The 12,152-nt window shown below is 45.1% G+C and overlaps 2 protein-coding genes across 7 annotated transcripts in view; one reads left to right on the plus strand and one right to left on the minus strand.

Annotated features, from left to right (window-relative positions):
* HTR5A (5-hydroxytryptamine receptor 5A) overlaps positions 1 to 4,866 on the plus strand; it is an 80,934-nt gene extending 76,068 nt beyond the window's left edge. For all 6 annotated transcript variants that reach the window (XM_026447001.1, XM_026446999.1, XM_026446997.1 and 3 more), the window contains one exon: positions 1,649 to 4,866. In XM_026447001.1, the coding sequence (XP_026302786.1) occupies positions 1,649 to 1,981 (333 nt within the window). In that variant the 3' untranslated portion in view covers positions 1,982 to 4,866. The remainder of the gene's footprint in view (positions 1 to 1,648) is intronic.
* A 3,937-nt stretch (positions 4,867 to 8,803) lies between these two features.
* LOC111551461 (zinc finger protein 532-like) overlaps positions 8,804 to 12,152 on the minus strand; it is a 22,731-nt gene continuing 19,382 nt past the window's right edge. The window contains 1 exon segment of the mRNA XM_031935975.1: positions 8,804 to 9,020. Coding sequence (XP_031791835.1) covers positions 8,804 to 9,020 — 217 coding nt within the window.

The following is a 12,152-nucleotide window of genomic DNA, read 5'->3' on the forward strand; positions in this document are numbered from 1 at the left end:
CACCAGTGTGACCAGCATCCACAGTGTGAACGGCATCCATGGTGTCATCAGGATAACCAGCATTCACAGTGTGAACAGAATCTTCAGTGTGATCAGCATCCCCAGTGTGAACAGCATCTCCAGTGTGACCAGCATCCCCAGTGTGAACAGCATCTCTAGTATGATCAAAATCCATGATGTTTCCAGTATAGCCGGCATCTCCAGTGTTACCAGCATCCTTTATGTGACCAGTGTGATCAGCCTCCACAGTGTGACCATGTCTCAAGTATGACCAGTGTTACCAGTGTCCCCATTGTCACTCATAAAAATGTGCCAAGGGGAAGGAGAATTTCCAGAGGGTTGAAGAGTCCAGCTACAATTCTTGTTTTATTGGCGTCTTGGGACAATATGGAAAACAGCTTCCCTGATATTATTATGGGGTGGAATTCTGTTAAGGAAATTGGTAGCTTTCCTTCTTTCCTTTATGCTGAAAAATTAAGCTAAATATGGTTTGGATTTTTATGAATGAATTCCCTCAAATGCATTTCCAGATATGCACTGATAAATCAGTAGCCAAAGGTAACTCTGGTTTCATCTAGAGGTACAGAAAGAGGGATTTTTTCAGTGCTTATTTTATACGTGTTTTTAAAGGTTGTACTATTATGGACCTTTGGTTTCATTATTTATTATCTTCTTTTAAATTTAATTTAGTGTACAGACTTGATATTATACTGTTTTGCAAATAAATGTCAGCAAGGCTATTCTACAAATTTGGTAATATTTTTTAAATTTATTTTTATTATTATACTTTAAGTTCTAGGGTACATGTGCATAACATGCAGGTTTGTTACATGTGTATACTTGTGCCATATTGGTGTGCTGCACCCATCAACTCGTCAGCACCCATCAACTTGTCATTTACATCAGGTATAACTCCCAATGCAAACCCTCCCCCCCCCCCCCCCCCCAGGAGGAGCTTCCTTTCCCAGGAATTCCACTCCTTGAGAGAAGGAAGTGAACTGGAGAGCCTGATTCTGTGGGAACCTGCCCTGTGGAGGCCTTGGGGGCACCCACGTGAGACTAAAAGACTGGAGTCTCAGTTTTACATACATACAGGGGTAGAGGAAGACACAGAATAGACCCAGAGAGAGGTGTCCTGGTTACTAGACTGCATCAAACAGTAGAATATGCTATGGGGCACAGCTTTGTGCCAGAGGAAAAGTTCTAGAAAGTCCTAACATTATAGAGGGGACTTACATGAGCCTAGAAGGTTATAAAGATGGTAGAAAACATGGTCGTAAGTGAACAGGATTTTGATAGGAACCTAGGACACTTTTGATGATGTGTGCACCTCTGCCACTAACCTGGGCAGGCCATGCTGCCTGCTTGTTTCTTTCAGTGCCTCTGTTGAACGGACAGCAACAGGGAATCCATCTTCATGATGTCAATTTCATCACATCTGGTCCTTTCATTTCTAAGATGTAAGCAAACACCCCAGCTCCGTTGCCTGGTTTCCATATCTGAGAGCAAGTGCCACAGGCCTTCAGGTTCCCACACCTATCCATCGAAGACTTTCCCTCGAGTGGATGTGTGGAATCCAGGCCTGTCAGTGTCAGCCTGGAGGTAGACTGAGATGGCTCCTCATAAAGCTCCTTCTTGTCTTTTCCAGGTGAAGGACTCTGCCCAACAGCCCCAGATGGTGTTCACGGTCCGCCATGCCACCGTCACCTTCCAGACAGAAGGGGACACTTGGCGAGAGCAGAAGGAGCAGCGTGCCGCCCTCATGGTGGGCATCCTCATTGGTGTGTTCGCGCTCTGCTGGATCCCCTTCTTTCTCACGGAGCTCATCAGTCCTCTCTGCTCCTGTGACATCCCCGCCATCTGGAAAAGCATCTTCCTGTGGCTTGGCTACTCCAACTCCTTCTTTAACCCCCTGATCTATACGGCTTTCAACAAGAACTACAACAGCGCCTTCAAGAACTTCTTTTCTAGGCAACACTGAGGGAGAGGACCAGGATCGAAAGAAGTTTCTTCCCAGAATTCAATGGAATTCCCAGTTCATTCATTTCCCATCCCCACCCAACAGCCATGTGGACGAGATGAATCCTCACCATTCTCCAGGGTCATCTTCAGAACTGCACTGGCCTGTTTTCCACCTCCTCAGTAGGAATATGACTCCTCACAGAGTTTTGGTGACATGATGTATCTAACTCACCTACTGTCCCTTTCTCTGTGCTGACAGCCACGTTCTTTGCCCACAAAGTGTCCTTTCCTCCCCAAATTCACTCCGGCATGGTGGTCGACATTGTCCTAAAGAAGTCAAACAAGGCAGATAAGAAGGAGGAGGTAAAACAATATGGGTAGGTTGAGAATGGATAGAAAAGAATGAACAAGTCATGATGCAGACATCTGGGGATAGGAGACCATAGTTCCAGGCTTTCTGGAACAGTCCCCATTTCAAATATTCTCCTACATGATCCTAGTACATATACCCTAATACTGATGGGGTATGTCCCAATAGTTGACCACAAACACCATCTCCAAATATACTAAAGCACATAGTCCTATCCATGAAAGCAGGGAATATTAGCTTTAAGGTTTTGTTTGTGGCAACCACACACACACACACACACACACACACAACTGTAAAAGAGGCAGGTGTTCTAGCTGACTAGTTTATTCCAAAATCCAATCCCTTGACATGAAGCAGGCACTGAGGGTCAACTACTTCCTTTCATTTTGAAGCAACGGTTTATAAACAGTAGAAAAGTCTACTGGTTTCATAGAATCTGTCAAATTTGCTAATTTGCTACTGGTTTCATGTGTGTGGAATATGTTCAAGTGTTTCTAGGCAAAGACCTTTATCCTCAAATCATGAGATTAGAGTAAAACAACTGCTATAGAGTTGGGCATCTCATGACCAATGAGAATGAAGGCACACTCACCAAACACAGGCACTTTAAGGGCATCCTTGATAAATTTGCTAACTACTATTTTTTGTTGATATGTGAATACCTGCTAGGAGGCCAAGGCTAGTGGGCAATGAAAAAGATAGAACAATAGAAAATGCAGCCCCAGTCCTCTACAAATTGACAGTATAATTTGTGAGGTGAGGCAGTTAAGTGATGATGCAGCGTTTGGATGATCATGTAAAACCAGTGCCATTATACAAAACTTTAAAAACAATCCTAGGCAATAAAACTGCCTGTGGTCTGCTATGTCCCTGACTCTTTAAATGCATGAATTAAAGAATGATATAATAATCTCTGATTTATTGTAATTCATGTAGTATGTTATGTATAATAAATTATATCAATTAAGAGTTCGAACATAGGAAATTTGTGATCATTTATATGTGGTCTTGGCTTGAGGTTTAGTCTTGTCTTTATTGCAAAGACTAGCTTTATCAAAAGAATGTGAACAGATAAAGAAATGTTAGACACCTGTGAAGTCACCATTAATATGCTAAATGCAGATCTTTATGCATTCAAGCAGATTCATTGAGAAATTTAGTGATAAGAATTGAAGAATTTATTTAGAAACATCCTTAGATTTTTCTTTCTTCTGTATATATCACTTGAAGTGCTAAACCCACAAGTATTTTAAAATACAGACTGTTCACTTACTCAAGTTACTTTTCCCCATTATTACTTGAAATCAGAGAGAACAAGAAATGCTATTGTATTCTAGTGTTTTAATAAGGGAAGTGCTTCAAAAGCTTTATTAAGTACTCCATGGCAGAGAAGACAAATTCAGACAAGAGGAGTCTGGAGAGGTGACACTAGAATCATGGGTAAAAGTTTAAGTCTATTCTACCTGAAAATCTATGTGAAAACTTTTACTCCATAAATCGTGAGTGTCTTACTGTTTAAAAAAGTTCATAGTCTTCAGTAAAGCGAAGCTTGAGGAAGATGTGCCACGTTTTCCTGGTGGCTTCAAATACTCCCCAGCTCTCCCAGGATTCTGTATACCCCAGTTGGAGAATGATGTTATTATAATATTAATTCAATCTCCAGCTGAGGGTTTGATTAACATTTTCATAAGATGAATAAGCCTCGTTATTCTTATCACTCAATATGTATTTAACACCTCTCAGGTGTCACTTAAATTATACATTATATACAACACACTCCACATATGCTATCTAGAGCAAGAAACATTCCATATAAGAGAAGGAAGAAGTGGCAATTAATGAATTATTTTGCTTCTGTTTCAATAGCAAAAGTTGTTTATACCACGGTAAGAAATGTAGACATTCATTGACTTTGAGTCTCTACTATGCAAATCAAATATTGTGAAACACTTTCGTTTATGCTTGACTGCTAATATTTTATCAGGTTAGAAATGTATATGAATCGTAAACAGTAGTAATTGCTCAAAATACCTAATCCTGTTTCCGTGCCAGATTGCAACAACAACCTTTATTAGACGGTGCACCTAGAGAAGCCTGGAGGGTTTCCTGCAAGCCCTGTCTGTAGGGTGACTGAGGGGAACCAATCCAATGCCCTCCTGTCAGCTCTTGTAGAATATGTCGAACAAAATGCACAGCTCTGCTCTCCTGCCTAAAGACAATGTACAAAGGAGATAATTCTCTCCTGATGAGTGATCTTGGACCTCTTGGGGTCACTATCAGTTTTATATTTTTATTGTATGGTAGTGAAAGACAAGTGGGAGATGTCCCTGAGTCTGTATTGACATCAGACCATATTGTAGGGATTAATTCCTGATAAAAAGCTTCTTATTTGTCTCTTCTTGCCAGGAGGAGCATTTTTGCTTCTATGTTGGTCTGTTGGATTCACAGTTCCCTGCTTATAGCCAAAGAGGCTGTAGAGACAACACTTTGCCATGTGTCTATTAAAGAGAAGATAAAGACTGAGTCCACAGCTCGAGTGCTGAGTGAAAGTGATTGCCAAACAGGGATTCGGTTAGCATCTGGGAAACGGGATCAGAGGAGGGGAACGGGTGGGCTTCTCAAAGCTTCTGTCCTGTATCAGAAAGGGAGAGATTCTGCACTGCTCATGGGCTGGACCTTAATGGTTCACTGGGGCTGCCTGTGGTTTGCAGCTGCCTTCCCTGCCTTCGTGAGGCAACCCCGTCAGGACGTTGGCACCCACCGTCCCCACTGTGCCAGGGAGGGGCCAGCTTCAGGAGGATGGAGGTCCAGCCTGGCCACTGTTGGCTGATTAAATGGCTCTGTCAGGACTGCCAGCCCCAGGTAGTTCTTTTCTAGCAGTCTAGGGTGCTGTGGTCCAGCTGCACCCAGCCTTCCATCTTCCTCTTTCTCCTCCTGAAAGGGGTTTGCCTTTCCATCAGGTGTATCTTTCAAACTCATTATCCCTTCTGTCATGGCCTCCCTTGCAATAGCTTGGGTTGGCTGCTAGCTGTGTTCACTGAGGTCTGGCTCAAGGCTCCGCAAGCAGAGGGAAGGAATCAAGGAAGATGCACCACAACATGCAGCAAATTTCATCAGCTTCCCCACAACCAAGCAAATGATCGTCAACATTTATTAATCCCTGACCTCACACATAGCGCACTGTGCTATGCCCTTCAAAGCCACACCGATTTGGTCCTAACAATAACCCTTGGAGGTACTATGGAGATTTAACACAAAAGTCATTTGAGTCTTGTGAAAATTAAATTACTCATCCAAGATGAAACAGCTAGAAAATTAGAGCCAGGATCAGAACCCTAGGACCTGGCTCCAAACTCCAGCTCTTGGTCTCTGTACTTTAACACAGAAACAACCCCTAAAGGATAAGAAATGATTTGCAGGAGCCAGATGATGGCAGGGACTTAAAACAACTCCTTCCTCCCCTCTGGCATCCCCACCAAGTACAGCCCACATAGAGCTGCAAAAGCACCAGCTTTCACAGGATACCTTTTGAACAGTGTCCTTTTCCTTTTTGATATTTGGTGACTGGAGGTCAACCTCTGTGTAGTGCCAGTTCCCAGACCAAATCTGCCCCAGAGATCAGGAGCAACCTAACCGTGATCTACACTGCACCAATCCCAGGTCACCTGACAAGCAGCTGGGCGATGGCAGATGAGAAGCAGGGGAGATGACACCTCTGCCCCCTGGTGCTAACAAGGGGAGGGACTGAGATTAATGTACAGTTGCAGGATGCATAACCACGAGGATGTGCTGAGAAATGCATCGTTGGGCAATTTCGACTGTGTGCAAACGTCGCAGAGTGCACTTACACACACCTGGAGGGGACAGCCCGCAATACACGGCTGTACGGGGTAGCCTCGTGCTTCTTGGCTGCACACCTGTGAAGCCTGTTACTGTACTGAATACTGTAGGCAATTGTAACACGATGGTAATGGGTTTGTGTATCTAAACATATCTAAATGTAGAAAAGGTACAGTAAAAAGTGATTGAGAATGGTGCACCTGTACAGGGCACTTGCCATGAATGGAGCTTGCTGCAGTGGAAGTAGCCCAGGTGAATCAGTGAGGGAGTGAGTGGAGAGTGAATGTGAGGGCCTAGGACATTCCTGTACACTACTGTAGACTTTGTAAACGCTGTTCACTTAGGCGACTTCTTCTTTCTTGTCTTTGTTCTTTCTTTTTTTTTTTTTTTTCGAGACAGAGTCTTGCTCTGTTGCCCAAGCTGGAGTGCAGTGGCACTATTTCAGCTCACTGCAAGCTCCGCCTCCCAGGTTCACGCCATTCTTCTGCCTCAGCCTCCCAAGTAGCTGGGACTACAGACACCCGCCACCATGCCCGGCTAATTTTTTGTGTTTTCAGTAGAGACGGGGTTTCACTGTGTTAGCCAGGATGGTCTTGATCTCCTGAGCTCGTGATCTGCCCGCCTCGGCCTCCCAAAGTGCTGGGACTACAGGTGTGAGCCACTGCGTCTGGCCTTTTTCTTTCTTTCTTTTTTTTTTTTGACACAGAGTTTTGCTCTTGTCGCCCAAGCTGGAGTGCAGTGGCGCGATCTCAGCTCTCTGCAACTTCTGCCTTCTGTGTTCAAGTGATTCTCCCGCCTCAGCCTCCCAAATAGCTAGGATTACAAGCACTCACCACCATGCCTGGCTAATTTTTGTATTTTTAGTAGAGATGGGGTTTCACCATGTTGGCCAGGTTGGTCTTGAACTCCTGACCTCAGGCAATCCATCCATCTCAGCCTCATAAAATGCTGGGATTACAGATGTGAGCCACCATGCCTGGCCTACACTAAACTTCTAAAAAATATTTTTCTTTCTTTAACAGTAAATTAACCTTAGCTTACTGTAACTTTTCTAACGTTATATCGTTTTTCATTTAAAAAGCTTTTTGACTTCTTTGTATAACACTTAGCTTAAAACACAAACATTATGCAGCTATACAAAAGTATTTTCTTTCTTTGTATCCTTATTCTATAAGCTCTTTTCCTTTTTTTTTTTTTTTTTTTTTTTACATTTTAAACTTTTTGTTAAAAACGAAGACACAAATACACACATTAGCCCAGGCCCACACCTGGGTCAGGATCATCAATGTAGCTGTCTTGCACCTCCACACCTTGTCCCACGGGAAGGTCTTCAGGGCCATAACACACATGGAGCTGTCATCTCCTATGAGAACAGGGCCTTCTTTTGGACACCTGAAGAACCTGCCTGAGGCTTTTCTTGAAGATATATCACTCTTTTCAGAAAGATGTCCATGGTGGATTGCTTGGTTTGTTTCTTTCTTTTCATCCTAGATTTGTGTGAGTAAAATGCATCGCAGTATGACTTTACCATGGCTATGACATCACTAGGGGGTGGGAGATTTCAGCTCCGTTATAATCTTATGGTACCACTGCGATATATGCAGTCCGTCCTTGACCAGAAGAGTCGTTATTCGCAGCACATGACGATACATACCGTGAACGCATACATGGCAAGTGTGTTGTGCTGCCCTTCCCATGATCTGTAAAACAATGGGCTTGAGATTCTCCCTGGTGCCATCTTTAAATTATCATTCACTATGCAAACATGCTATTGGGGAGAAAGATCATGCCCTGCTTTGCAAGGCTGGAGCTGAGCCCCTGCAGACACATGTCTGCTTTCCCAGCTCCTCCCTGTCAGGCTGTGCCATGGGGACCTGGAGAGAGGCTGCAATACCAGGTGTCACTGCAGCAAGTGTGCACTCAGCAGTAGCAGGTGGTTCTAGCTTGCCTTATTTTTCTTTGAGATGGAGTCTCACTCTGTCACCCAGGCTTGAGTGCAGTGGCGCAATCTCGGCTCACTGCAACCTCTGCCTCCCAGGTTCAAGTGATTCTCATGCCCCAGCCTCCCGCGTAGCTGGGACTACAGGCGCGGGCCACCATGCCGGGCTAATTTTTGCATTTTTAGTAGAGATGGGGTTTCACTATGTTGGCCAGACTGGTCTTTAACTCCTGACCTCAGGTGATCTGAGGTCTTGGCCTACCAAAGTGCTGAGATTGTAGGTGTGAGCAACCGCACCTGGCCTCTAGTTTGCGTTTATCCTTGTCTAGACTCCTTCGAAGATGCTGGCACCAACCTGGGGGGCCTTAGACCCAGCTCAGCAGAGCACCCATCCCCAAGTTCTTGGGGCAGATGAGCCTCTCCCCTCTGTGGGTCTCACTCCCAGCTCCTGGAGACAGGCACCAGCCCCTTCTTGGAGGCTTCAGCAGCACCTTGGCTGGGCCTCTCCCCTGAACGTCTAGATTTCAGAACTCTCAAAGCCTCCTCTTTTCCCTCTGGCCTGGCGGTGGCAGCTGCCTCCCTCAGGACCGTCTCTGAGATAACACCGCTATGCCTCGCCTTCCCCTCTTCAGTTCTCTAATCGCTGACTCACAGATCTGTGTATTAAATCCCTCTGTTAACATTAACTAAATCTACTTCCTGGTTAGACTCTGGACACCAGATGATACAAAGGGGACACAGCCGCCATGCCCCACGCTCAGATTGCACCTGCACAGCTCCCAGAAGCCCTTCCTGTCCGAGGGTGCCGCAGCCATGATGGGGATCAGGCCCATTGTGGACAGCCGGCCACATCTGGCTGCCATAGGGTCTGCCCCAGCAACCACTGTGTTCTGTTTGCCACGCCATTCGCTGTGGAGAGCGGCACCACTTTATCTACGGTCCTGTGGCCAAGAGAGGAGCCATCTCATCCCAGAGCTGGAAGAGGGTTTGGAGGTTGATCCTACTCAAGAATTCCCCCAGTGGAGGGGCATGGGGTCCGTGGTGATGCTATTGTTTCTACACGGCCTGCGGGTTTTTCTGCCCCTTCTCTCCTCTCTTATATATTAGGATTTCACCTTTTTTTCTTTATTCAGTTTATCAACTGACTACCTTACCTGTGAGTAAACAGTTTGCCAGCAGAAATAATAAACGCATGTAAAATAACAAATTAACTGCCTTTGAGGTTTTTTGGTCGAGTAGATCCAGTTGAGATTAACGGTGTCAGGCTCCGCAGCCAGATGTAGGTGGAAGTTTTTCCTTCTGGCTGTGGTTCAGGGGGTGCTAAGGATGGCTGGCCACTACCCAAGATTTCCTCAGGGACTACTGTGGTATTTTTTTCCCTCTCCCATTTCAAGGTTCGTTTTGTTTTGCTTTTTGGCAGCCATTGGAGCTTCTCTATGGTGGATTCTAGTGGCAATCAGAAATGACAATGCAGAAGAATGACATAAACGACTGACCGAATGCCCCAAGAGGAAGAGTGATATGTGTGTTTAGATAACAAGTGCCCAGATTCACTCCAAGGACAGGGAAGGCGGCGGTACCAGACTGGCATTTAAGGAGTGCTCAGGGTCTTCAAGTTGATGATTTCTCTTCATATCATTTTCCCAGCGTGGACAACACTCCTGCTCTTTATAAGTCAGAAAGAACCCTGTATGCAGGGTGAGACCTGGGCTGCGGGGGTTTGAGCCTGGGCCCTGGTGCTTGTGCTGCTTCTCAGTATAGAAATACTCTCTGAAGATGAGGGGAAGCAATTTTTTTTTTTTTTTTTTTAAGACAGATTCTTGCTCTGTCGCCCAGGCTGGAGTGCAGTGGCACCATCTCGGCTCACTGCAAACTCCACCTCCTGGGTTCATGCCATTCTCCTGCCTCAGCCTCCCAAGTAACTGGGACTACAGGCACCTGCCACTACGCCCGGCTAATTTTGTATTTTTAGTAGAGACGGGGTTTCACCATGTTAGCCAGGATGGTCTTGATCTCCTGACCTCGTGATCTACCCACCTCAGCCTCCCAAAGTGCTGGGATTACAGGCATGAGCCACCACACCCAGCCAAAAGGAAGCAATTTTTAAGTGACCAACAGTTAATTACCCCTAGTAATTAACTGGGAATGGGTGGGAGCTGGAATTAACTAGAATTAACATTCGTAGTAATTAACTAGGAATGGGTAGGAGCTGGAATTTGGGGACAGAATTTGACATGTGGCAAGCCCTATAGTTGTGAAAATTTAAATCAAGAAATCTGTCTTGGTTCTTGCGCTCAGAACCTTAAATGGAAATACTTCAAATTAAAATAGTAAGAATTTTGACAACAAAAAGATGTCTTCCTGGGGGTCATCTTGGGTATTTAGAATGACATCTACATGTGGTGAGAATAGGTTGAAGGGGAATGGGGCTTTGCAAAAAGGATGAGAAAAAAAGGATGAGGGCCAGGCACGGTGGCTCACACCTGTAATCCCAGCACTTTGGGAGGCCAAGGTGGGCGGATCATGAGGTCAGGAGATGGAGACCATCTTGGCTAACACGGTGAAACTCCGTCTCTACTAAAAATACAAAAAATTAGCCAGGCATGGTGGCGGGTGCCTGTAGTCCCAGCTACTTGGGAGGCTGAGGCAGAAGAATGGCGTGAACCCGGGAGGCAGAGCTTGCAGTGAGCCGAAATCACACCACTGCACTCCAGCCTGGGAGACAGTGAGACTCCGTCGCAAAAAAAAAAAAAAAAAAAAAAGGGATGAAGAGGGGATTTTGAGCTGAGGAGAAACTTTGTAGCAAATTGAAGTGAGTCTGTAACTTGCCAGCCATTGAGGGCACCATCTTGGAAGTGGGTCTTCCAGCCTCAGTCAAACCTTCAGATGACTATAACCCCAGCTGGTGTGTTGACTACACTTGACAACATGGGAGATCCCGAGGCAGAACCCAACTAAGGCACTCCCAAATTTCTAAACCACAGAAACTATGAGATAACAAAGGATTATTGTTGTTTTAACCTAAAACAAACTAAATATGGAACTTGAATCTAATACTGAAGACAAAGGATAAATTCAACAGAAAAGAAAGGATATAGAATTCCATTTTGCTATACTCTGTTTCATGCAAACTAGATACAAATTTACACAAACTGGGTTAATTTAATACACACATATAATTCATCAAACTATAAGGCATCACTTTAGGATTAAGGTAGCAGATTTAAAACAGACTTCTGTTTATAAAAACTCAATTCATGTATCTGGAGAGCACTTGGAACTCTATTTGATGAGAGTTTTAGCCAATACATGTGATGAATGGGAGGGCAAGGCAGGAGGAAGACTCAGCCCTTGGCTGCCCAGCCTGGATCAGGCTGCTGCCTGGAGCACAGACACACAAAGCATTAGTGGCCACATGGAAACAGACTGCTTCTCTCATTCCTTTCTGCTTCACTCTTTGGTGCCACTCCTGCTCCCCTGTTTGGTGCCACTAACCTGGGTATCTCTCTCTGGTTAACAGGAAGAGAGAGAGTATGTGCGTGTGTGTGTGTACATGCATATACACACACACATACACATATGTATGTATGCATACAGAAGATTTCCATCAAGCATTCAGCAGTAATAACAAAGCTGCAAACAAATCAGCCAGGTGTCATCATCAAAATGAGGCCTAAGTGGCACAGCCCCACATGTCTCAGCCTATGGCATAGCAGGAGCTTTCCTGACTCAGGAGTGGAAGGTACAACTCATTACAAGGCCTTTACACATCACCTAAGGTGACGAACCCTACCCACAGCTACTGAGACCCCAGAAAGCCACCTAATTTGAGGCCTCCTCCCCCACAACTGGCTTAGTGAATCATATTTTGTGCACAGAGCTATCACCTCAGGCTGTATCCCAAAGGTTTCTGTTAACAGGAAGGAAGAATATCAAGTCCTCTGTGCGCAGGTGGACAAACTTTGAGACTGTGGCATTTACAGCAACAGCTGCTCCAGTGATCCCATCTCCACCTTCAGCTCAGCTGGAAGCTGGACTTCA

This window comes from Piliocolobus tephrosceles, chromosome 8 (assembly GCF_002776525.5).
Source record: "Piliocolobus tephrosceles isolate RC106 chromosome 8, ASM277652v3, whole genome shotgun sequence".
NCBI classification, from domain to species: Eukaryota; Metazoa; Chordata; class Mammalia; order Primates; family Cercopithecidae; genus Piliocolobus; species Piliocolobus tephrosceles.